Source organism: Piliocolobus tephrosceles, chromosome 8, assembly GCF_002776525.5.
Source record: "Piliocolobus tephrosceles isolate RC106 chromosome 8, ASM277652v3, whole genome shotgun sequence".
In the NCBI taxonomy this organism is placed as follows: Eukaryota; Metazoa; Chordata; class Mammalia; order Primates; family Cercopithecidae; genus Piliocolobus; species Piliocolobus tephrosceles.
In genome coordinates, this window is record NC_045441.1 from 100,065,078 (window position 1) to 100,089,260 (window position 24,183).

Genomic DNA, 24,183 nt, shown 5'->3' on the forward strand with positions numbered 1-24,183 from the left:
AGAATGTAATGAATATTTGTTAAATGTTTAACCAAGCAATCAGACCTTCCTATGGTGATTTTAAAAATAATCTAAACAATAGTCACATGTCTACAAAATAAAAGTGAGTAAGCATTACAGCTGAAAGTACAGGAGTTAAATCTCTCATATTAATATAGTACATTCCATACATATAAATAATAGGAATTTCAAGATTTTCCCAGTTTTTAAATGTGAGTCTTGAGAGTTGCTGCATATTATCAATAATGAGAATCTGAGGAATATATAGAGAATTAACAAGGATGAAATTGGGAAAGTAAGCAAAGCTAAACTCATACATTAGCTAAATGACTCTCTTCCCGAACATCAACAAAACCAAATGTATTTTATACTCTTGCCTCAGCAAATAAACAAATTACTATAAATTAAGAATCTTCTATAACAAGGAAGAAACAGTCAAAATCTCAAATGTAAAATCACCTAATGTTTTCACAGAGCAATTTTCTCCAGATTACATCAGTCAAATAACACTTTTACTGGTCTCCTTTCTAAAGCTAGCAAAACAATTGTATTTTTAACTTATCTGAAATATCTTCATTACATCACATGTTCAAAAAGAGAGCACAATATGGCACAGATTTTGATTCTACTAGTATAAGAGTTCATCTGTGATTCAAAAGATTCAAATACTTAACACAGCTATTATAATACCAATAAATTGTCTTTATTCTAGGCTAAATGTTTCCAAATCCAAGTGCAATGTCAAACATGAATTTAAAAATATTAAATTATTGTATTACTGATCCTTCAGATCATTCATACATTTCTTCAATTTTGAATAATTCTGAGTTATGCTTGTATATGTGAAATATCCAAATCAAAACAAATAAGAAATTTACTCAAATAGATTAAAAAATTCATTAATGATACTATTTTAAGTTCATCAAAAAGGGAAATATTCAACAGTAAAAGAATATTTCAAAACTAATTCAATATGGCAAAAGCAAGCAATTAAAATTTCAGACACAAGCAGCTGTACAGTGTATATAATTGAAAAATAATAAAATTATGCTTAATAAAGTATCTAAACACAAAATAAAGTATGATGAAACCACTTAAAAGAACAACATGAATACAATCCTTGAAAGCTTAAAATGATTTTAAATTTCAATTTAACTCTGAGAAAATGACATGAAATCTGAAAAGTAAAATCTACAGATGGAAGTCTAGTACTGTGTGTTTTACCTCTGGGAGTTGCAGGCTGCACCATGATTCTATTCTTACATTACAAATCTGTTGTGTGGGGAGCGGGGGAGGAATAACTGTGTTACAGGGAAAAAAGAATAGAACAAATTGTTGTAAGAACATGTAGTTTTTAAATGTGTCTTTATTCTTTACAAGTAATCTTATTCTTTAAAGTATTTTGTATATAAACAGACTTATCTATATTTAAAACACTTAATGCCCTTTGTGTTTCTTAGTATAAGGATGATTCTGAAGAAGCCACTGCTACTTAACTCACATTACAGTTTTTTAAAACCCACAGTATCATAAGAAAAATGAAAAAGAGATTCTTTTGTATTTTTCCTTCCCCAACATAAACCAAAACACCAATGCAAACCACTATCAAGGAGAGGAAAGGAGAGCTGCTGGTTAGGACAGCAGCTGTGTTGAAGCTCAGAAAAGACATGCGTTGGCAGATTTGTGAGGTGACGCCTGCAACACAATGTGCCTAGATCTAGTCTGATTCCTAAAATTAAAAAGAAAAAAAATCTGTACTTGATATTTCGCTTTTTAGAGAGTATTTCCTTCCCCATCACAGAAGATTTTTGATTGAGATGTTCTAATACGTTTTAATATGTTGTCACTGGAGGAAAAAAAAAGCTGTTAATTTATGAAATAAAGAAAATGTGGCCAAGATTGACTCAGAAATGAATATGTAAAACACCTTATACCTAAGTAGTTTACAGTTTAAAGACCATTATTTTTTCCATTTGCAATTTAAACTCAACTAAAAGAACATAATAAGATAAGCTGTAGTGGTGGATGGCATGAATACAAAATTTAAAGCAGCAGGAATAAAGTGAGAACAGAGCAAATTTGCACATGTTAACCGAGTACAGCTGGAAGAGTCAGGGAAGATAATACATAGGAATGCAAACTGGAACAATGTGTGAATTAATTTGGAAGGGGAATCCACAAAGTGGGTTTAGGCTTAAACGAAAGGGCATGCATCTATCTTCCCTCAACACAAGAACGAAAGATGGACAAATAATTGAAGGTCTAGATACGCTTTGAGATGAGATGCACAGGAAGCAAAAAGTTGATAAAATGTATTTGTTTTTGCAATAAAGTAAGAGGTAAGGTCTTCTGGTAAAAAATGAAAGGAGAAGGTTATATGAACAAAGTGGTGGTGGTCTCAGCCCTCAAGCTGAGAATGTTTTCACATTTTTAAAAGGTCAAAAAAGAAAACAAAGAATATGTGACATAGACTGTATATAGCCCAGAAAGCCTAAAATATTTATTATCTGGCCTTTTGCAGAAAAAGTTTGCTAACTGCTGGTATGTATAATAACACCCGTGAGAGACAGAGAGGAAAATGACTAGAGATCATAAGGCATAAATTTGTATGGTTTATGATTTTTTTCTCCAGCACATAATCTTTTCCTCTAACAACAAAAAAATTATGGAAGCATTTATGAAAGAAAACTGTCCAGAGCAGATCTGCTGTTTGTTTCTTTTGTTTTTGAGACAGAGTCTCACTCCATCACCTAGGCTGGAGTGCAGTGGTGCTATCTCTGCTCACTGCAACCTCTGCCTTCCACGTTCAAGTGATTCTTGTGCCTCAGCCTCCCAAGCAGCTGGGACTACAGACACACACCACCACACCTGGCTAATTTTCTTTTTATTTTTAGTAGAGACACGGTTTCACCATGTTGGCCAGGCTGGTCTCGAACTCCTGATGCCAAGTGATCTGCCGGTCTTGGCCTCCCAAAGTGCTGAGATTACAGGCATGAGCCACTGTGCCTGGCCCAGAGCAGATATTTTAAACACCAAGAATCAGACTTGCATGATTCAGAATATTACTAACCTATTGGTTCTAACATAAGAAACGAGGAGTAAAAAGAAAAACAACAACCAAAGATTTTCAATAACTTTAAGACATAACTGTAAGATAGCAGTAAAAGAAATGCCTCAAGGTAGTTCATAATTGCTAAAAGAAGTGCCATGACAATTAAGTTTTAAAAACAGATTTAAAACTTCTACTTCCAATCTAAAGGAATAATTGGTATAGGATTTACCCTAGCAACTAGAAAATGGGACAGAATTTATGCAACTACTGTTTTAGATATTAGACAACAGGCAATGCAGGACTGTGACCCCTAAAAAACACATGATTGAGCCCTGTGATTACTCTGGCTTTCTGCTAAATATACTTTCCCCTATAATGTAAGGGGAAAATCTCAGTAAACACAATGAACTCAATGAGTTGAAGGGACAAATTTGAGTTAAGGAAGGCTGAGAAACCTGGAATTTTCAGGTCAGAATAACAGAAAAAAGGTAAGCTAAGCAGAGAAACAGTACCAGAAAATTCTATATAGGGACTCCTGAGTCTTCAAAGAAATACTAAGTTATAAATGTACACAGTGAGACTCAAAAAGGCCAGGCAAAGAACCACTACCAGAAAATCTGCAAAACTGATCAAGTCTCAAACTCACAGGATACTGCAAAATATTCTAGGTTGGAATGCTAAAACGGGAGATACCATTAAATAACAGGAGCATTCAATATGGCTCTATGAAGGAGTATGCCTTAACAGTAGGGCTAAACTAGCCTTAGAATAAATGCTCCTCGAAAGCTGCCCTAATATAGTTTAAAAACAAGTGTGAAAGGATCAAGTTGACCCACAAGTAACTTAACTGCCTGACAGAACAAAGTACAACATTCACTACTGGATAACAAAATCCGTTCATAGTATTCAAACACCATGACCAGCATCCAATAAAAAATTATTAGAAATACTAGGATGCAAAAAAGATGACAAAATTATAAGACAAAGATATTAAAATATCTATTAAAAACAGATTTAAAGAAATACATGAACACAATAGAGAGAAATTGTAACTACAGAAATTAATCAAATAAAACTTTCCAGAGCTGAAAAACACAATATTTGAACTGAAAAGTTCCTTAGAGGGCCTTAACAACAAATCAGACACTAAAAAAGATAAAAAGAGTGATGAAACAGGAACCAGAGCAATCAAAACTACCCAAACAAATTAAAGCTATGAGGGGGAAAAAAAAAGAACAAAGCCTCAATGACATGTGGAAAAATACCAAGTCTAAATTATGAGTTTCTGTTTGTTACTTTGTTTGTTTTTTTTTTGAGACGCAGTCTTGCTCTGTCACCCAGGCTGAAGTGCAGTTGTAAAGTCTCAGCTCACTGCAAGTGCTGCCTCCCGGGTTCAAGTCTTTCTCCTGCCTTAGCCGCCCAAGCAACTGGGACTACAGGTGCCCGCCACCACATCTGGCTAATTTTGTGTGTGTGTGTGTGTTTTATTTTTTTGGTTTTTTTTTTGAGACGGAGTCTTGCTCTGTGGCCCAGGCTGGAGTGCTGTGGCCGGATCTCAGCTCACTGCAAGCTCCACCTTCTGGGTTTACGCCATTCTCCTGCCTCAGCCTCCCGAGTAGCTGGGACTACAGGTGCCCGCCACCTCGCCCGGCTAGTTTTTTGTATTTTTTAGTAGAGACGGGGTTTCACCGTGTTAGCCAGGATGGTCTCGATCTCCTGATGTCGTGATCCCCCCAGCCTCGGCCTCCCAAAGTGCTGGGATTACAGGTGCGAGCCACCACACCTGGCCTAAAATAGGAGTTTTTGAAGTCTAAGAAAGAGAATAATGTTCTAAGAAAAAAAATATTTGAAGAAACAATGAAATAATTTTTTCAAATTTGATGAAAAAACAAAAACAACAAATAACAATAGCAGCAACAACCACAACAAAAACAGTGATTCACGAATATCAGTGAACCCCAAGCAAGGAAGGACAGCACACACAAAAAATTACACCAAGGTACATCACAATGAAAATTATAAAAACAATGAAATAAAGAGGAACTCTTAAAGCTAGAGGAAAGAAGATACATCACAGAACTGAGGAACAAAGATAAGAATGATCACAGACTTCTCATCAGAAACCAAGCATGCCATAAAACAACAAAATATTTTTTGAATGATGGAAGAATAAAATGTCTGTGTAGAGCTATATATTGAGTGAAAGTCGAAAATGAAGACAAAAGGAACATACTTTGACAAGAAAAACAGAAACCATTTGTTGCAAACAACTCAGCACTACAAAAACTGTCACAGTAAGTTCTTTAGGCTGATGGAAAATATACCAGAAGGTTTCTCTGATATAAAAAAAGGAATGAACAATGCCATTGTAAATATGTGGATAAATATAAACTTTTTAAAAAACTGAAAGATAACTGGCTATTTAAAACAAAAATAGTGACACTGTATTATGAAGTAAAAAACAGCAGAAAAGATGGAAGGGACCAACAGAAATTATATTGTATTAATAGTAAGGTTCTAACATTATACATGATGTGCTATTACTTGAAAGTAGACTGTAATAAGTTAAGCATGTGTATCATAAAACCTAAAACAACCATTAAAACAAGAAAACTTAAAAGATATAGCTGAGCCAGGTGCGGTGGCTCACATCTGTAATCCCAACACATTGGAAAGCCAATACAGAAGGATCACATGAGGCCAGGAGTTCAAGACCCCAGCCTTAGGCAACATAGCAAGATTCCATCTATACAAAAATACACAAAAATTAGCCAGGTGGTCACCCTGGGTGAGTGCTTATAGTTCCAGCTACTCAGCAGGCTGAGGCAGGAAGATCTCTTGAGCCTTGGAGGTCAAAGCTGCAGTGAGCAAAGATCATTCCACGGCATTCCAGCCTGGGCAACAGAGTGAGACTTTGTCTAAAAAAAAAACATACATACACACACATACACACACAATATATTTTTATATATACATATAATATATACATATATAACATGCATATATATCATATATCATAGATGCATGTTATATATAAATTATATACACATATATATACACACATTTATATTATTATATATATATACAGCTAATAAGTCAGCAGAGAAGGTAAAATGGAATTGTAAAAATCCAAAAAAGGGTAGGAAAGAGAAAAAATGAACAAGGAACCATATGAAAATTAGATTAAATACAAATACTCTGTACTCCAATTAAAAGACAAAAATCAAATTGGATTTAAAAAGCAAAAACAAACCATTACTATCAACAGAAAATAAACCTCAAAAATACACAAGTTGAAAGTGAAGGTTAAAAAACAATATATATGATGCAAACTGTATAGAATGAACCTGGAATAGCTATATTGATAGGAGAAAAGGATTATCATTGAGCACAAAGCCACGTATTTCATAGCAATCCTAAATGTGCATGTACCCGATAAAAACACATGAAACAAAAACCAGATGAAGTCAAAAAACTAAAACTGACATATCCACAATTATAGGTAGGGATTTCACAACTCTTTTTTTCAGTAAAAAAAAATTAACTTATCTTTATTTTAAATGCTAATAGAACAGGGCTAGGTGTGGTGGCTCACGACTGTAATTCCAGCACTTATGGAGGCCAGGCCAGGAGGATCCTTGAGCCCAGCAGTTTAAGACCAGCCTGAGCAACATAAGGAGACTCCCATATCTATTGGAAAGAAAAAAAAAAAGCTAGGTACGGTGGAACACACCTGTGGTCCCAGCTACCTGGGAGGCAGAGGCAGGAGGACTGCCTGAGCCCAGGAGGTTGAGGCTGCAGTGAGCTGTGATAGCACCACTGTACTCCTGCCTGGGTGATGCAACAAGACTCTGGCTCAGGGAGAAAAAAAAAAAAAAAGTTAATAGAACAGTAAAAACATCAGTAAGGCTAGAGAAGATTTTACAATACTATCATTAACTTGACCTATTTGACATTTATAGAACACTACTCCGAATAATGAGAGAAAGCACATTATTTTCAAGAATACACAGCACAATCACCAAGATAGATTACATACTGAGCCATTAAACTAACCTAAACAAATTTAAAAGAACAGAAATCATACAAATCAAGTTTTCTGACATAATGAAATTGAATTAGCAACCAATAACAAAAAACTTTGAAAAATCACCAAGTATTTAAAAATTAGAAAATACACTTTTGTCCGAGCACGGTGGCTCATGCCTGTAATCCCAACACTTTTGGAGGATGAGGTGGGAGGATTGCTTGACTCCAGGAGTTTAAGACCAGCCTAGGTAACACAGTGAGACCCTGTCTCTACAAAAAATACAAAAATTAGCTGGGTGTGGTAGCACATGCCTGAAGTGCCACCTACTTGGAAGGGTGAGGTGGGAGAATCTCTTGAGTCCAGGAGGTCAAGGCTACAGTGAGTAGTAATCGTACCACCCTGGGTGAGAGTGCAAAACTCTGCCTCAAAAAGAAAAAAAAAAAATACAACATACTTTGAAATAACCCATATAACAGCAAAGAGATACTTCAGGAAAATTAGAAAGCATACTGAACTAAGTGATACAAAATAAGACATCCAAAGTTGTGGAATGTTGGTAAAACAATACTGAACCACATATCAGAAAAAAAATTTAAATTGATGAAAGAAACTTTTACCAAAGTAGAGAAGAAAGGAAATACTAAAGAGTAGAAATCAATAAAACAGAAAAAGAACATAACAACATTGTTCATTAAGAACAAAGAAATCAAAGGTAGTTATTTCTGAAGATTGAAAAAACTGGTAAACTTGTAGGCAAACTCAAAAAGAAAAAAAAGAAAGATGACACAAATTGTCAAATATCATTAATGAAAGGGAAGATATCTGTACAGATCCTATAGATAATTAAAATACAATGAGGAAATATTAAAAACAAGTTGATGATGTTAATAAATTTAGCAACTTTTAAATGTAAACTGATTATTCAAAAGATACATATATCATCAAAACAGACACAGAAGAAATAGAAAATATGAATCTATTATGTATTAAATAATTTGAATTTGTAATTTAAAACTTTAAACAACATAAAACCTCTTGGCTCAAATGTCTTCTCTAGGGAATTTTATTACACATTTAAGAAAGGACTAACACTGATCTTACAAAAACATTTTCAAAATTAGAGAAAAAGAACATCTTTCAACTCATTTGAATCCAGCATTGCCCTGATTCCAAAACCAGATCAAAACATTACAATAAAAGAAAATGACAGACCAATAGGCCTTATGAATACATAGGCAAAAGATTTTTTAAAAAAAATTGTCAATACAATCATGCAATATCTAAAAAGGTAGTACTATCAAAATAGGTTTATATCAAAAATGCAAGGTTGGCTTAACATTTAAAAAAATCCAAAAAAAAAAATCAATGTAATTTATCATGTTACTAGATTAAATGAGAAAAACCATATAAGCTCTCATTAAATGGAAAAAATCTTAAATAATGTAATATGCATTCCTGATAAACATTCTCAACTAAGAAGGAAACTTTATCAACCTGAAAAATGATATCCATAAAGACCCTACACCTAGCATCAAACCTAACAATGAAAGATTGAATACTTTCCCCCTGAAGACATGGAAAAAAGCAATTATGTCTGCTCTCACCATTTCCACTCAATATTACTTGTGGTCTTGGCTATGGCAATAAGGCAAGACCAAAACAGATTTAAGATTGAAAACTATGACATAAAGCTTTGTTTATTCAAATATAATTCTCTAAAAAGGAAATCATAAGGAATAAAGAAAAGAATAAATAAATGAGTTTGGCAAAATCATACGGCTTAAGTTCAACATTCAAAATTCAACAATATTTCTTTATATAAATAAAATCAAAATTTTAAAATATTATTTATAATAGTATCAAAAATGTTATGAGTCTAGCACTACCCAACTTGACAAAATATGTGTGAGACCTCTACACTTAAAATTACAAAATATTACTGAGAGAAATTAAAGACAACCTAAATAAATTGAGAAATATACCATGTTTAAAGATCAGAGGACTCAATACAAAGATGTGAATGTTCCCTAACAGAATAGACAGGTTCACTGTGTTATCAATTAAAATCCCAGAAGGTATTCTTCAGCTTCCATGAGATGCACAAAGCTGGATAGAACATAGCTCACATTGTAACTACAAAAAAGAACAAGTGAAAAACAAATGATCTACAAATAGAAACTTCTTGAACTCATCAGAGTGCTGTGGTTACTGGGAAACCAACCAATCCAAATTCTAATGAAAGGCAGGACACATGGGACATGAGTACTTGAGTACCTGGGGAAGACAATATTGGACACTAGTAAGAATAATTCAGTCAAAACTGTGTTAGCAAGAAAATATAGAAGCTAGGGAATCTACAGACACAAAAGGAATTCATACCCATTCACGGACTTTTGCAAAGATCTCACCAGATGTTCACAGGCATACACAAAAAGACTGAGTATATGGTGAAAGTCCTGAGAAAGCATTTGTCGTGGTGCAGGGTTGGGGGAAGCATGAAGCCATTGAGAGAAAGCATGAAGTCCAGGCTGGATCCTTTCTACCATCTTTAACATGGGGAGTAAGGGGTTAGAGGGGAGCCTTAAATCCCAGAGGTAAGGGCAACAACCCCATTATGCTTTGAGCACTGTTGAAAACGCATTAGAACTAGGAGAAGAAAAATGCCTAAAAAAAAAAAAAAAAAAAAATTTGTAGCCATGCAGAAGGAAAAGGAATTCATCCTACAAATGGAAGCAGGGATGCGATACTGATTGAAGTCCCTATTCCCCAAAACCAGGACACAATGATTGCCCAGACTATTATGATGGATTTATTACCATATCTGATACAATAACGAATTCAGGCAGAAATGATGGCAACCTAGGAGGTACAGGTTTGAGTTAGCCAGACTGTCTGACTGGCGGCTATAATTTATTTTCACAGTTTGCAGTACCAAAGAAAAGTTGTTTTTAATCTGTCAGTCTTCTAACAGCTGACCTGAAGGTTAGGCTTTTGGCAACAGGCCAGGAGCCAGTAAAAATATAACAAGGTTAATCAAGGGGCATACTGGTCAAAGCTATAAGAATGGAGTGATGGAATCCACTCTCACTTTTCTGTAGCTGGCACCAACCCTGAACAACTGCATCAGTTTTTAATTGGGCTGAACCACAGGTGAAACAGACTCAGTTTTTTACGAGAAATTCCTTAAATCCAGCGGCGTAATGAGTCAACTGCTTTGCTTCAGGTGGCAAAGTGAGAAATAAGCTTTTCCCCAAAAGGGGTAGGTTCTACTTCATGGAAAGCCAAAATGATACAAAGGCCAGGCCAGCTGCATCCCTTTTCAAAGCTGCATCTGCCTTTTCAAAAGAGGTGCACTTGGTAGCTGGGTCAGGCAGGTGGCACTGCTGTACTGGGAAATGGTCTGAATTCTCCAGCAGTCATGGAGCCTTTAACCAAAGTTGTGATTTTCTTTTCTTCCCTCCTGGGATGATACACTATTTTTGCTGAATCACCTAGGGAGGGGACAGCGGAACACCTCTCTACATGCCGCAGCCCATGAATAGGAGAATCTCCCCTGAATCTGTAAGTATTCATAGTGTAAGAACACTAAATTATCAATACCAGTTATACATTTAGCAGAGGAACCCAAAACAATAGTACACTGAATAGGCCCAGAGGCTCCAGCTACATTTCAGCTTTTTAAAATTGGAGTGTTTCACCCCCTGTAGGAACACAGACCAAGGAATTTAACATATGCACAAAAGGGACTACAGCCATAGCTGCCAGGAGACTACATTATTTCCTAACCAGGAGCATAGGGAAGACAAGGTAGCGGGGGAATCTATCCTACAGAGGACTGTGGTGGTGGGAAGGCTTTTCTTCTGCTTTGGTTTCTCACTCCAGGGTGATGCTGTACTCCTGGAAGTGCTTGGGCCTAGTGGTCTCTAATTTGCCCCTGTGCATGCTGCTGGAACTCCACCCTGCAGTCCTCAGTGCCTTCAGCCTACCTTGACATCTACCGTGCTTTTTCCCCAGGGGACCCACATAGGATGGCGAATTGAGCATCTCTATTCAACATAGCTAAAAAAGTCTGAATTCCTCTCCCTCCTTGAGGTTCCCTACCATATTTGGCTTTTATCTTAAGCAGGTGAGGTTAGAATAGAGTGGGGAGAGAAAAAATGAGAGTCCACAAAGTGAAAGAGCAGCCATGTACCAGTCAGCAAGACTGCATTTACATTCAATTTCAAGTGGCTGCCCACTCAGACTCCACAAATGAACTTATAATATACTCAGTCTACCCAAAGCTCCACATCCTCATTGCTGATATCTTTTATGTTAGCTCTCAGAAGCCCTTGATTCAGCAGCTACAGCCATACTGCCATTTGCCTTAGGGCTCTGAGGCTTGCTGTTTTGTTGATATAATAATAGTTTTTCCTCCTCAAGGCCTAGAGAGTGAGCAATAACCAACGCGCTATTTGAGCAGTTTCATTTAATTCCACCCCTCACTGCTTAGCCTCAAAAAATTCATTAACAGGCAGGTCGTTAGGAGACTCTTACTCTGTACTACTACTCAACCACTTAAACGAGCATTTGCTACTGGTCTCATATCCTCTAAATCAGCCCACAAGAGCCCTGTCATTTCTCTTACAGGAAACCCTATCTCTGTCAACATCATATGCTTGTAGCCAAAAATGTCAAAAATTGTTTAGGGTCTAGGATTCTATCCTATTTATAAGCTGTGAATCTAGCCTGCTACTGTTTCATGGATGCTAACATAAGATGTAAGATGCCTGGGTCCAAATCAAAGAACTGTATTACCCATGATGCAGCAAGCAGTATGAGCATGATATCAGTGACAATTCACCTTGCCCTCCAAGTCCCTGGCGAAGGGACTGTGGATCCTCTGTGTACTATGGGTTTTTTCACAGCTGAAGAGCACTGAGCTTGGGAAAGCTGCCATTTTTATCACAAAGAAAAGCAAGCCGCTTGTATTCTATTTGTCTAGGGAGTCATTACTTCATTTCTCAAGGTTGCTAGCTACAACCCCTTCCTGAGAAATGGATGGGGTAAAGGGTAGTTCTGTTAGGGCTTTGCATTCTCAGCATATCCAGCAAGAAGGTTCAGGGATATTCAGGGGTTATGGGGATTGTTCGTCCCAACACACTCCCATTCAACCTAATACCAGAGGTCCTAGGCAGTACAAGAAGGCAAGAATACAAATAAGTCACACGTTTCAGGAAAAAGTAAACTCTCTCTATTTGCAGACAACATTAATTGTCTATATAGAAAATACCATGGAATTCACACAAAAAAACTCGCAAGACTAATATATGAATTTAGTAAAGTTGCAGGATATGAGTTCGATATGATCCTAATTACATATACTAGCAATAAACAATTGGATTTATTTAAAATTAGGTGCTACTTCAATAGCACTAAAGAAATAATTAAATACAAATCTAACAAAATATGTGCAGGATCTATAGGCCAAGAACTACAAAATATTGACAAAATAAATTTTAAAAGCCCTAAAAATAGCAGAGATACTGTGTTCATAAGTTAGAAGACTCAATACTGTTAAGATGTCAATTCTTTCCAACTGATCCACAGATTCTCTGCAATACCAATCAAAATAACAGCAGGATTTTTTATAGATATTGCACCCCTAAACAGAGATCAGAAGGTAGCAGTAACTGAAGATACACTGCTGAATATACCTGGCAGAAAGACACCAGTGATTACAGTCTTTAGGAATTATTAATTAAACTCTTCAAATGCATTCATTTTCCCAAATGGATGACTCAAGTAGTATACTGGATGTTATTGAGTCTATAGTAGAAATATAGCCTACAGTAAAACTCTGCCATTCTCAGGCTCTATATATAAAGAATGGCAGTCTTTTTACAAAAATGTTATGTATCTAACTAGTATCAATAACTAACTAGTATCAAGCACTAGATTGTAGACAGTCAGCTGTGTTCCCTAGCAGAGCCTAAGAGTCATAACAGCACAAAAGAGGGGACTTGACATAGCTTTATTAAATATGTAATCTAGCTGATCAATGGACTTGGCCTCAGGACACGACACAAAATTAATTTGATTCTGCATAACTCAGAGGAAGAGAATTATGCAAAGAAAAAAGGGAAGCAACAGAAAAGAGAAAACAGTGGAGTGATGGGGCACAAACATGGATGGCTATTTGTGTAGTTCTTCGATAAAAATATAAGAGAAAAACATCAATAAAATCCATAATATTTAGGAAGGCAAAGAAGGATAGTAAGCAGTCAAAACAGTAAACCAGAAAACTGGACATGAAGGTAATAATTTGGACAAAGCCCCAAAGTAGACATGCCAACAGTTGTACAACAGAGGGAGGATAAACTGTAGTAAAGTCACAGGATCCAAAGTGTAGGTATGGATGGAAAAATGGCAAGAAATGCCATTTATTTTTATAATGTAAGTGATACTGGCAAATGACTTACAAACACAGTGTGAAAAATAAAAATGAAAAAAAATGTAAATGCCCAATTTAGGTGAAATAGGGAAGGATGGGAAAGAATGGCTTGTGGATTTTCTATCTGTTAAGTGTATGCAATTCTGATGCATGTGCTTTATCAAATATAATCAGTTTTCAATTATTCTCATATAGAAAATGAATCACCAATGTTGTTGATTCTCTACGACTTCGGCTACTCCCCACTTGATGGAAGTTCAGCAGATGGTCCATTCCTACATTTCTGATAAAATATTTGCTGTGAAAGAAATGTAAAGTGAGAAGCCAAATGAAATTTCTGAATTGGCGTTAAAGCAAAATAATCCTTTTTTCTATGGGCTCCAGTATCAGAGAGAGTTCAAGGTTTACTACGCTAAGTATCCATTGAAAAAGGACCCTTGTCGCAATACAGCTTAAAACTGATTTTCAGCAATTTAAAATTGTTTGTACATAGATACCTTACGATTGTTTCAAAGTACTTTCAGTTATGGTGAATTCCAATATTTCACAAAGCTGAGTTGTTATTTACAAACTCAGAGAATCTTCATCTTCAAAACTGTGCCATCAGAACTAGTCACAAGCTGGGTAAGAATGATTTGATATCAATGGTACAACATAAATATACAATAAATTACTCTGTCATAGTCACAGTTGTCCAAATTTAAGAAGACAAATACACAAAATTAAATATCAGAGACTCCCCATAGGATGAATTTTTTAGGAATTAAAATAGATATGCAATTAAAATATTTATAACGAAAAAGAAAAGCACGACTTTTAAAAAAGGATTTTAATTAAGCTGTATTTTGGGGTTAGAATCATATCTAGTGCTTAGCTATCATTAGGAAGTCAAACCGTTCTCCTAGGTTAGTATACAGAGGTTATATTCATTGCACAAAATATATTAAATGCACAATTTTGAATGTTACTATGGAAACAAGGATCTTCATAAATTGATAATCTGATATAATTTTTTTTTTTGAGATCTACTCTCACCGTGTTACACAGGCTGGAGGGTAGCGGTGCAATCTCAGCCCACTGCAATCTCTGCCACCCAGGTTCAAGCGATTCTCATGCCTCAACCTCCGGAGGAGCTGGACTAGAAGCTTGTGCCATCACGCCTAATTTCTGTATTTTTTGAAGAGACAGGGTTTCACCATGTTGGCCAGATTGGTCTCGAACTCCTGATCGCAAGTGATCCACCTGCCTCAGTCTCCCAAAATGCTAGGATTATAGGCGTGAGCCACTGTACCCAGCCTGTTATTAATTCTTTTCATGAAAATAATATAATCTGATTCTCAGTCAGTGGTTGAGATATTTGCATATTTGTTAAAAACAGGGGAAGTTGGAATTATCTTGTTAAGATTTCAGCATACCTTATAATCACCAATTTGTGGTTTTTATAAAGGAAATAAAATTATACTAAGCATTGTACACAGTTTTTAAAAAGTTTGTATTATCTTATTTATCCTTGGAGATAAGTTACTCGTACACTAAATAAAGAGCACTGTCCATGCTTGAGCTACCATTATGGCTCAGAAACCCCAGATTTTGTTTTTTAGAAATAATCTGAATATAACTTGAAAACACTGTCTCACAAATAGTTAAACAAAGCACAAAAATACACTTCAACAAAAAGAATCAAAGTTGACCCAAAGGAAGTTTGACTTGCCAAAAGTTATACAGGTAATAAATAGCAACTAAATTTAGATTATCCAATTCTAAGTCCCAAGACCTTCATAATTTTCCAAAGAGAGAAGGCCAACCGCCTAGTAGAGTATGGTTTGCAGTTTTAACATTGACTCTGCTGCTAACTTACCTAGACCCTTTCAAGTCAGTAAATTTCTCTGTACCTTGGTTTCTTCTACTTCATGCGGATTATTCTGATGATAAACATAAGCAACTACTTGAACTCTGGCAGAAAAGCACTCCGCTGTGTTAATAATCTCCTCATCCCCATCACATATTGCCACTGATGCCATGGTTTCTCTAGTCTTAGTTTTAAGCTTAAATGAACGTGTGTGGTGTGGTGTGTGTGTGTGTGTGTGTTTGTGTGTGTGTAAGTTATCTTTATTAATGGCTGGCATTCTAGCAAGATACTTTGATACTTTTCCCCAACTTCCAAAATGCACGAATAGCAGCACACCATTTTCGTTTTTAGTATTACCAAAGCCTTGCCACCCAAAGCTGTACAGAAGATTTTAGAAATTCACAACAAAATTTTCCCCACATTACTCTCAACTTCTATAGAAATGCAACTCACAACTCATATTGGTCAGCTATTCCCCTATAAAGCTTCAACACTACCAGCGGAAGATTATAAAAATGCATATTGCTTTTCAAAATAATAAGAAAATAGTTCCAATTGCAAATAAAAAACAGTATACGTTTTGAAAAATGAAGGTCACTAAATATTCCTAAAATAATGGAAATAGGTGATAATTAACATTCTAACAGTTTAGCCACATGTAATGTCTTCTATTTTGTCAACAGAGTCCAGCTGTTTTATCTACTCAAATCTAAAAGAAATTTATCCTCACTATTAAAAACAGAAACTTATTTATAGGTAACTAAAATTAATAGAAATTTAATTTTAAATATTTTAATTTTATTTTTAATATTAAATTTAATCTAAATTTTAATATTTAAATATTTAATTTTAAATATTCAGTACTTGTACCATTATTTTCATTTTGAAAATGTAGCTACCTTATAATGATTTGCCTTTATAACTTACAAAGACATGTAACTAAATTACTTTATCCTTTAAAATAATATTTTACTAACAACATTAGCATGTAGTTACATATAATATTTAAGAAATAGCAATCTACTAAGAAATGTGCCCAGGTCAAAAATAGAACAAGCCAACTGAAATAAAACATTATAGCAAATGATCAGTATGCACCTACCAAATAAAAGGGTTATCAAAGGTGAAGACCAAGCAGTAACCTCCAAAAGTAATACAATAATTACTGATTAAAGTTTTATACCCTGAGACTAAGCTACTACAATGAAATGTTTAAAAAATATTTTAGGGTATTATCACCTTAGGTCAATCTGATTATTTTGAATGAATGAATAAATGAATGAATGAATGAATGAATGAAATGAATGAATACCCAAATGAATGAATACGGAAGTGAAGTCATGACAATGTTTAACACCTTGAGATGCTCACAACAATTTGGAATACCCAGAGAAAATGACTTGAATACAAACAAACTAGTTGAAATTCAATGTGGTTCACAGTAAAGACGCAGTGGGTTTCTATTTGTAGAACAAAGAATCTCAACCAAAAACATATATGTGACTAAAATATTCTCAAATGCAATTATCAAGGCTTTAAAAAGAATATATACTTTTTACTATGTAAATCTTTCCTATTCTCCCACCTCCCTGCATTTTTTTTAATGTTTGGCATAAGTGACCAACAAACCAGAATAGAATACACATTTTTAAAATACTAATTTACACATATTCTATTTAAGAACAACATACAACCACTCACAAATTTAGCCTTTTTAAAAAAGTGTCCTTATATAAAACAGTGGGGAGCGGGGGAAATCCCTGCTATACATATGAAGCACAGTTTAAGCCCAATACAACTGACCAATCAAAATTAGTGAATGCACTGCATCTCTCTGCAGTGGAGAGAAGCGACAAGGTAGGCTGTCATTCTGCAAAAGCTGCCCAGAACAGGCTTTCTTCTGAAAAGCAGTGCCGTTCCTTTTTAGAAAGACTGAATCTAAATGTTGTCTCTGGAGACAAGAAGCCTTCAGTATGTTAAATTACTTTCATTATGTATTTTCAGATGCTTATTGATTCCACAGTAGGAAGAGTGAGAGACTGCAGCAGCCTCTAAGCAGCACTACATGTTCCATACATTAGCAGTACTGCTGAAACAATGGCACACTACAGACACATATTTTCATTAAGGTCATTTTCGAAGAGATGTTTATGACCCTCTTCCCCCAGTCCTCTACTAACAAGTGAACAAAATGAATCAATCCAAACTGGAAATGCTTCAACTACATCAAGAATGTATCAAATCTTTAGCGGAGGTAAGATGTGTTCCTTATTATAGTATACAGTTGCTTTTGAACCGGCATAGTGGGGTAAAAATTACTTTGAAAAATTTTAGCCTAAATTTTAAGAGTTTGTTTAATTCTACTTATTGCTAGACATGTATTTTAAGATCTATTTCTTTTAAGACATGCTACATTTTAAATGTAATTTTTTAGGATGCATTGTTAAATACAAATATTCTTTGTAAATTCACTATGAAGACAGCTTTTAAGTCACTTCAGATATACTAAATATTCTTAATGTAATCAGTACAGTTTTTCTCCAGTGTTCCAAAAATGCTTATGTTTCTTAAAAGAACTAGATTTACTATTTTGCTGTTACTTATTACTTAATTTTATGTTAAGTTTATTATTGGGCATGTTCATTGAAAATTAATTTGCAGTTACAATTTTTATTACCTTTTATATTTCAACCACATGAACAATTCATCAATGGAAATTTATAGTATCTTCTGAAATCTGTTTTAATGAGTTAAAATTCAAATCATATGCTAATAATTAAGCAACTTACAATATTTTTACAGCAAAAAATGTTGTTAAATTTATTACAAAGAAGAAATAACAGTATGTTTAATCTATACTAATTGTTCATCATCTCTGAAAATACAGGTTAGCTTCTAAAATGAGAGCAGAAATTAATTTTTAAAAATATAGGTTTTCTCTCACAATTGTATTTGAAATGTGAACTCTATTGTTAAATAACATAATATATACAATCTTTATTAGGAAAAAAGAATATTTTATTTAAAGAAACAATTTTAAGCATATACTGTGGCTCTACTAATACAGTTTGGTTATTTTGATAACAAATACTGGATAATTTTTAAACAAAACTAACTTTCAATTAATTGTAAATTATTAAAAACCCTATTTCTTAACCAATTTTCTTCTTTTCACAAGGGCCGATAGCAGCTAATTCAGTATTTACAACTGACAATATGAAGAATGCAATTGACTGAGCATCTCCCTAGCTGTCTGAACTACGAACTGCAAGATGTTCTTGTAACATGACTTTAAGACATTAAGGAGTTAAAACCAGAGAATAGGTCTACATTACTGATGGAATATAAAAAATCAACTGTATCCTAAGAAGACGCTACATAAAATAACCACAAAAAGAAAAACAATATAACTGTAAAAGCCTGAAAAGAATTGGTGAGCATTTTAAAAGGGGAAGCTTATACTTTAATATACCAGAATTGTGGAAGCTACTGATTCTGGAAGACATAATGAAACATGAATTTCCAAAAAGAAAATAAAATACTTTACCAGCACACAAAAGGAAGATTTAGCAAGTGTTTTCTGCACTAAATATTCAGATATTCATATCAATTGATATGACTAATGGATTTTTCTATCTGACTTTTATGACCAATTATGTATTCTCTTCTAATGAAAACAAACCAAATTAAATAGCAGATGGTTTTTATCAAAAGGACACAGCCTGGATTTATAATATAAAGCAAGTTATGTGATCAAGAAATCATTTCAAAATAGTGAGCACTCCTATAAAAACAGATTTACAATGGTAACAAAAGGATGTCTAAATATATTTTAGAAGCTACAAATCTTATGTTTCCTCTTTTGTTTTCACATATTCTGGAAAATAAAGAAACACTATCATGTACTCCATCAAAGGGAAATATAATTCCTATCATCTGAGGAAATTTCTCTTGGCTGTGACTTTTTAAAGCAAAACAAATATAAATATTATGTACTGTTCTTTAGAAATCCATCAGCCAATTAAATCTCATAATGCATGCAGTTGAAGTATTGGAGAGAAAACGAAAGAATTCCTACAAGACATGAAATAAAACACAGCTACTTCACTGTTGTCAGGTAAAAATTCATGTCAAAATCTGTCAATGATATCATGTATCAATTTGTCAAAAACTGCCATAGTGAACCAAAAGGCCCATAAGGCAACATCAAACAGGTAGGTCAGAAGATGCATGCACCCCACCACACTGCTTAACATTTACAAAAGAACAGAATCTTGCTCTAGAGAAAATGTATTTTTCTTAATCATCATTTAACTTGACATTTCTGCTTTATTTAATTATAAATCTAACTGATGTGACAAAGACCTGATGTTTAACCTGTCAGTTCAGAAAATTTGGCACACTTAAAATTTTCCATTTTTATAGGATTTCAATGTTAGCTAAGACCTTAACTTACTGGAATAAATATGCCTCTAGTAATACATTATACTAACTCAGAAGAAATAATATTACCATTTGTGTTTCTGCAGTATTATTCCCCAAAAACACGCATAAATAAAACTGTATTCTAAAACTTGTCAAATATAACATCAAGTGAAAGTTAACATGAAATTTGAAAATTATTAGCTTTTATAATTTGTTTGAATATGATTTTGCAGTTGAAATGCTGTATTTGAAATGTGAAATATAGTTGGTTGTATGAGTTCATATTTTAAACTGAATATACTGATTGACATTTTAGCCCAGAACATTAGACATTATTTTTTACAAATTATTCTAAACCCCTATATATTAAAATATAGATTTGCATGAATTAGCAAAAGAGTTTGTTTTTTTTTTTTAATTTTTCTTCAAAATTAGACAATGGGTGATATATACAAAAGGTTTCACAGGTAATGTGTAACTTTAAAAGCTTCCTCAAAAAACGGGTTTCACATACTCCTTTTCCCTAAAATTTCATCTTTTACTTTAAACACTCAGTTTAGCATTAAACACTCAGTTTAAACAATGTCAACTGATATATTCCTTTAAACTACTTCAAAAATGGCTACTTCTTAATGTGATATTAAATTTCAATTTTGTTTCCACAAGATACAAAGGGTGTGGTCACAAAATAAATCATTCATAGGCGTGATTAATGCTCTTTTACCAAGCTTTGTAGCTTTTTACTTTAGCATAATGTCCCATTGCTTCCAATTTTTAAGTTTGCCAATTGCAAAGTTCAGTGAGCATTGTAACTGTGATATATAAAATATTTATCATTGGCCTATTTCTGTGGGAAATAATTCCAAATATCCCCAAGCACATTGTTGACTTCTGAATATGAATTCAATCAACATGGATAAAGCATCTTAAACTAGTGCTCTGTACCATTTGTCATTTTAAATGAACACTTGTCCTGTTCATTTGAAATCTCACAGGAATAATTACACCTACATTCATTATGCTAGAGCATATCAAAATAGCATTTATTTGCCACCTACTCACAACATTTAAATGAAATTTTAAGACATTGGGCTGAAATTAATTTTGTATGCTAGGTAGTTTTATCATACAAAAATACAGTTTATCTCAAATAATAAGCTGGAAATACTCAAATGAGAAAAACCCTTTAGTATATTAAGTAACTTTGCACTACAGAGGAACAATTTCCACAGTTATTTCTTCAAAAGGAAAACACGATTTTCTATCAAAACAATGCAACCTTGATGTTTCTTAATTCTACATTTCTATTAATAGTTTACAAACTTAAAAATTAAACTAAGTACACAATTAAAAGATTTTTTTCTTAAAAAGAACACGTTATACATCATTTAAATTGCCAAATATCAAACAGTTTATTCTATTTCACTTTCTAGGGGAAAAAACCAACTGCTCCAAAAGAATGTGTTTTTCTCCCATTCTGGAAATCAACATGCAGTCTGAATCTAACATTACAGTGCGAGATGACATTGATGACATCAACACCAATATGTACCAACCACTATCATATCCGTTAAGCTTTCAAGTGTCTCTCACCGGATTTCTTATGTTAGAAATTGTGTTGGGACTTGGCAGCAACCTCACCGTATTGGTACTTTACTGCATGAAATCCAACTTAATCAACTCTGTCAGTAACATTATTACGATGAACCTTCATGTACTTGATGTAATAATTTGTGTGGGATGTATTCCTCTAACTATAGTTATCCTTCTGCTTTCACTGGAGAGTAACACTGCTCTCATCTGCTGTTTCCATGAGGCTTGTGTATCTTTTGCAAGTGTCTCAACAGCAATCAACGTTTTTGCTATCACTTTGGACAGATATGACATTTCTGTAAAACCTGCAAACCGAATTCTGACAATGGGCAGAGCTGTAATGCTAATGATATCCATTTGGATTTTTTCTTTTTTCTCTTTCCTGATTCCTTTTATTGAGGTAAATTTTTTCAGTCTTCAAAGTGGAAATACATGGGAAAACAAGACACTTTTATGTGTCAGTACAAATGAATACTACACGGAACTGGGAATGTATTATCACTTGTTAGTACAGATCCCAATATTCTTTTTCACTGTTGTAGTAATGTTAATCACATACACCAAAATACTTCAGGCTCTTAATATTCGAATAGGCACAAGATTTTCAACAGGGCAGAAGAAGAAAGCAAGAAAGAAAAAGACAATTTCTCTAACCACACAACATGAAGCTACAGACATGTCACAAAGCAGTGGTGGGAGAAATGTAGTCTTTGGTGTAAGAACTTCAGTTTCTGTAATAATTGCCCTCCGGCGAGCTGTGAAACGACACCGTGAACGACGAGAAAGACAAAAGAGAGTCTTCAGGATGTCTTTATTGATTATTTCTACATTTCTTCTCTGCTGGACACCAATTTCTGTTTTAAATACCACTATTTTATGTTTAGGCCCAAGTGACCTTTTAGTAAAATTAAGATTGTGTTTTTTAGTCATGGCTTATGGAACAACTATATTTCACCCTCTATTATATGCATTCACTAGACAAAAATTTCAAAAGGTCTTGAAAAGTAAAATGAAAAAGCGAGTTGTTTCCATAGTGGAAGCTGATCCCCTGCCTAATAATGCTGTAATACACAACTCTTGGATAGATCCTAAAAGAAACAAAAAAATTACCTTTGAAGATAGTGAAATAAGAGAAAAATGTTTAGTACCTCAGGTTGTCACAGACTAGAGAAAAGTCTAAGTTTCACCAAATCCACATTCAAATGAGTTTTAAATTGTAAAAACTGATATTACTGCCAAATATAAGAAAAAATATTTTAAGTACTGGTTATGTTGTAAATTTTCAATGTGAATGTCAATTAGATAGGTCATATATATTCAATTTCTTCATTACTTAATGTATTTGTTGCATGGCAGTTTGTTAAAGTACTATCATGTGTATATTTTGTCAATATTATGTCCAACAGAAAATATTCATGTAAGTCATATTTTCTAAAGAATAAATACATAGCCTTAAAACAGTGTATAACTTTAAAATGTAACTGACATAGGTATCCTTGCTTTTTTTTTTAAGTTAAAATGCATTGTTTCTAAGCCACAAACGATAGATATATTTAGATTACAACTAGAGTAGCATTTTAATCTAAAAACCAAAATTATGGGCTCAAAACAATCCAGTATTTTCCATACCACTATGCTATGTTTCCTGGTATAGTGTATTTGCTATATTTGATGCATCAAAAATAATTAAGCACGTATGAAGTTTTATTGTTTTAAATGTAAAAAATCATAGAATTTATCAAAATTTTAAAATTAATGAACCAAAAAAACCTCTATATCCACACCAAGACAGAGAAACTTTAAAATTCATGTTTACTATGAAAAAAAGATTGATTTTCTAAGTTCAAGGACAGTATGCCTATAACATACAAATGAAATGAAAATAAAGGGAAGGAAGAATACTAAAGCACCAGCCTCTTTCTTCCCTCCTCACTTTGCTTAAATCTAAGCCAAACGCTCTGGATTAATATAGCATACTGATTTAAAAAAAAAAAAAAAAAAAAAAAAAGTACATTAAAATAAACTGACTTCCTAACTTTATTCAACTCAGCCCTTTCGTATAATAGAAAGTTAACTACCCAAATCTGAATACCAGGAATGAAAAAAAAAGACTTTAAGTCATTATAGAAAAGTCTAACAAAGCCTCTAATTTTAGATACATACAACTTTAGAGTAATACAGTTTATACAATGTTCCTACCAAACCATAGTTCCCAAGTATTTCAAAATGTAGTTGTTTTATTTCCACACTGAAAATCACTAAGGTAACAATAAGTCTTGTCACTTTTCTACTGTACCATCACTTAATTTAACTTTAGGTATTTTTCTCTCCAAACCTCAATTCATGTGGGAAAATCATGAAATTACTAAACTTAACTATGGATTACAAGGATTGGGAATCTCATATCAAACAAACATTTTCCAGTTGTTATAATGTAATAATCTATCAATAAGTGCCAATATCACTATCAGAAAATTTGCCATAAGTTATTTCAAATAGGAAAATACTTACTGCTTTGTAATTGGTTAGCTGAACTTTTATTCTATTTTCCGAAACTGTACCCACTAAACCAAGTAGCAATTTATCTTTAAAGAAAATATTAAATGTCTAAAAATTCAATAATATATCACTTTTATACAAATAAATGAGATTTATCCAGTCTAGTTTACTGAATACCCTAATCCTGGGAGAAACGAATACCATGCAATAGCTTGAACTCACTAAGGTTACATGGCAAATTAAATAGTAATTTACTTCTGATAATAATGTTAACATAATGTCAAATCTTGGCAAAAGCCCAG

General features: G+C 33.8%; 2 protein-coding genes across 6 annotated transcripts in view; one reads left to right on the top strand and one right to left on the bottom strand.

Annotated features, from left to right (window-relative positions):
- COG5 (component of oligomeric golgi complex 5) overlaps positions 1–24,183 on the bottom strand; it is a 371,971-nt gene that overhangs the window by 262,003 nt on the left and 85,785 nt on the right. The gene's annotated exons all lie outside the window — the stretch shown is intronic.
- On the top strand, positions 17,229–22,867 carry GPR22 (G protein-coupled receptor 22). Of its 2 annotated transcripts, XM_023183083.2 has the most exons (3): positions 17,229–17,618; positions 18,543–19,481; positions 21,223–22,867. In XM_023183083.2, the coding sequence occupies exon 3, from the start codon at positions 21,249–21,251 to the stop codon at positions 22,548–22,550; it is 1,302 nt and encodes a 433-aa protein (XP_023038851.1). In that variant the 5' UTR covers positions 17,229–17,618; positions 18,543–19,481; positions 21,223–21,248; the 3' UTR covers positions 22,551–22,867. The 2 variants fall into 2 exon arrangements, with proteins under 2 accessions (XP_023038851.1, XP_031791925.1); XM_031936065.1 differs by lacking the exons at positions 17,229–17,618; positions 18,543–19,481 and adding an exon at positions 19,508–19,582 and having other exon boundaries at positions 21,201–22,550.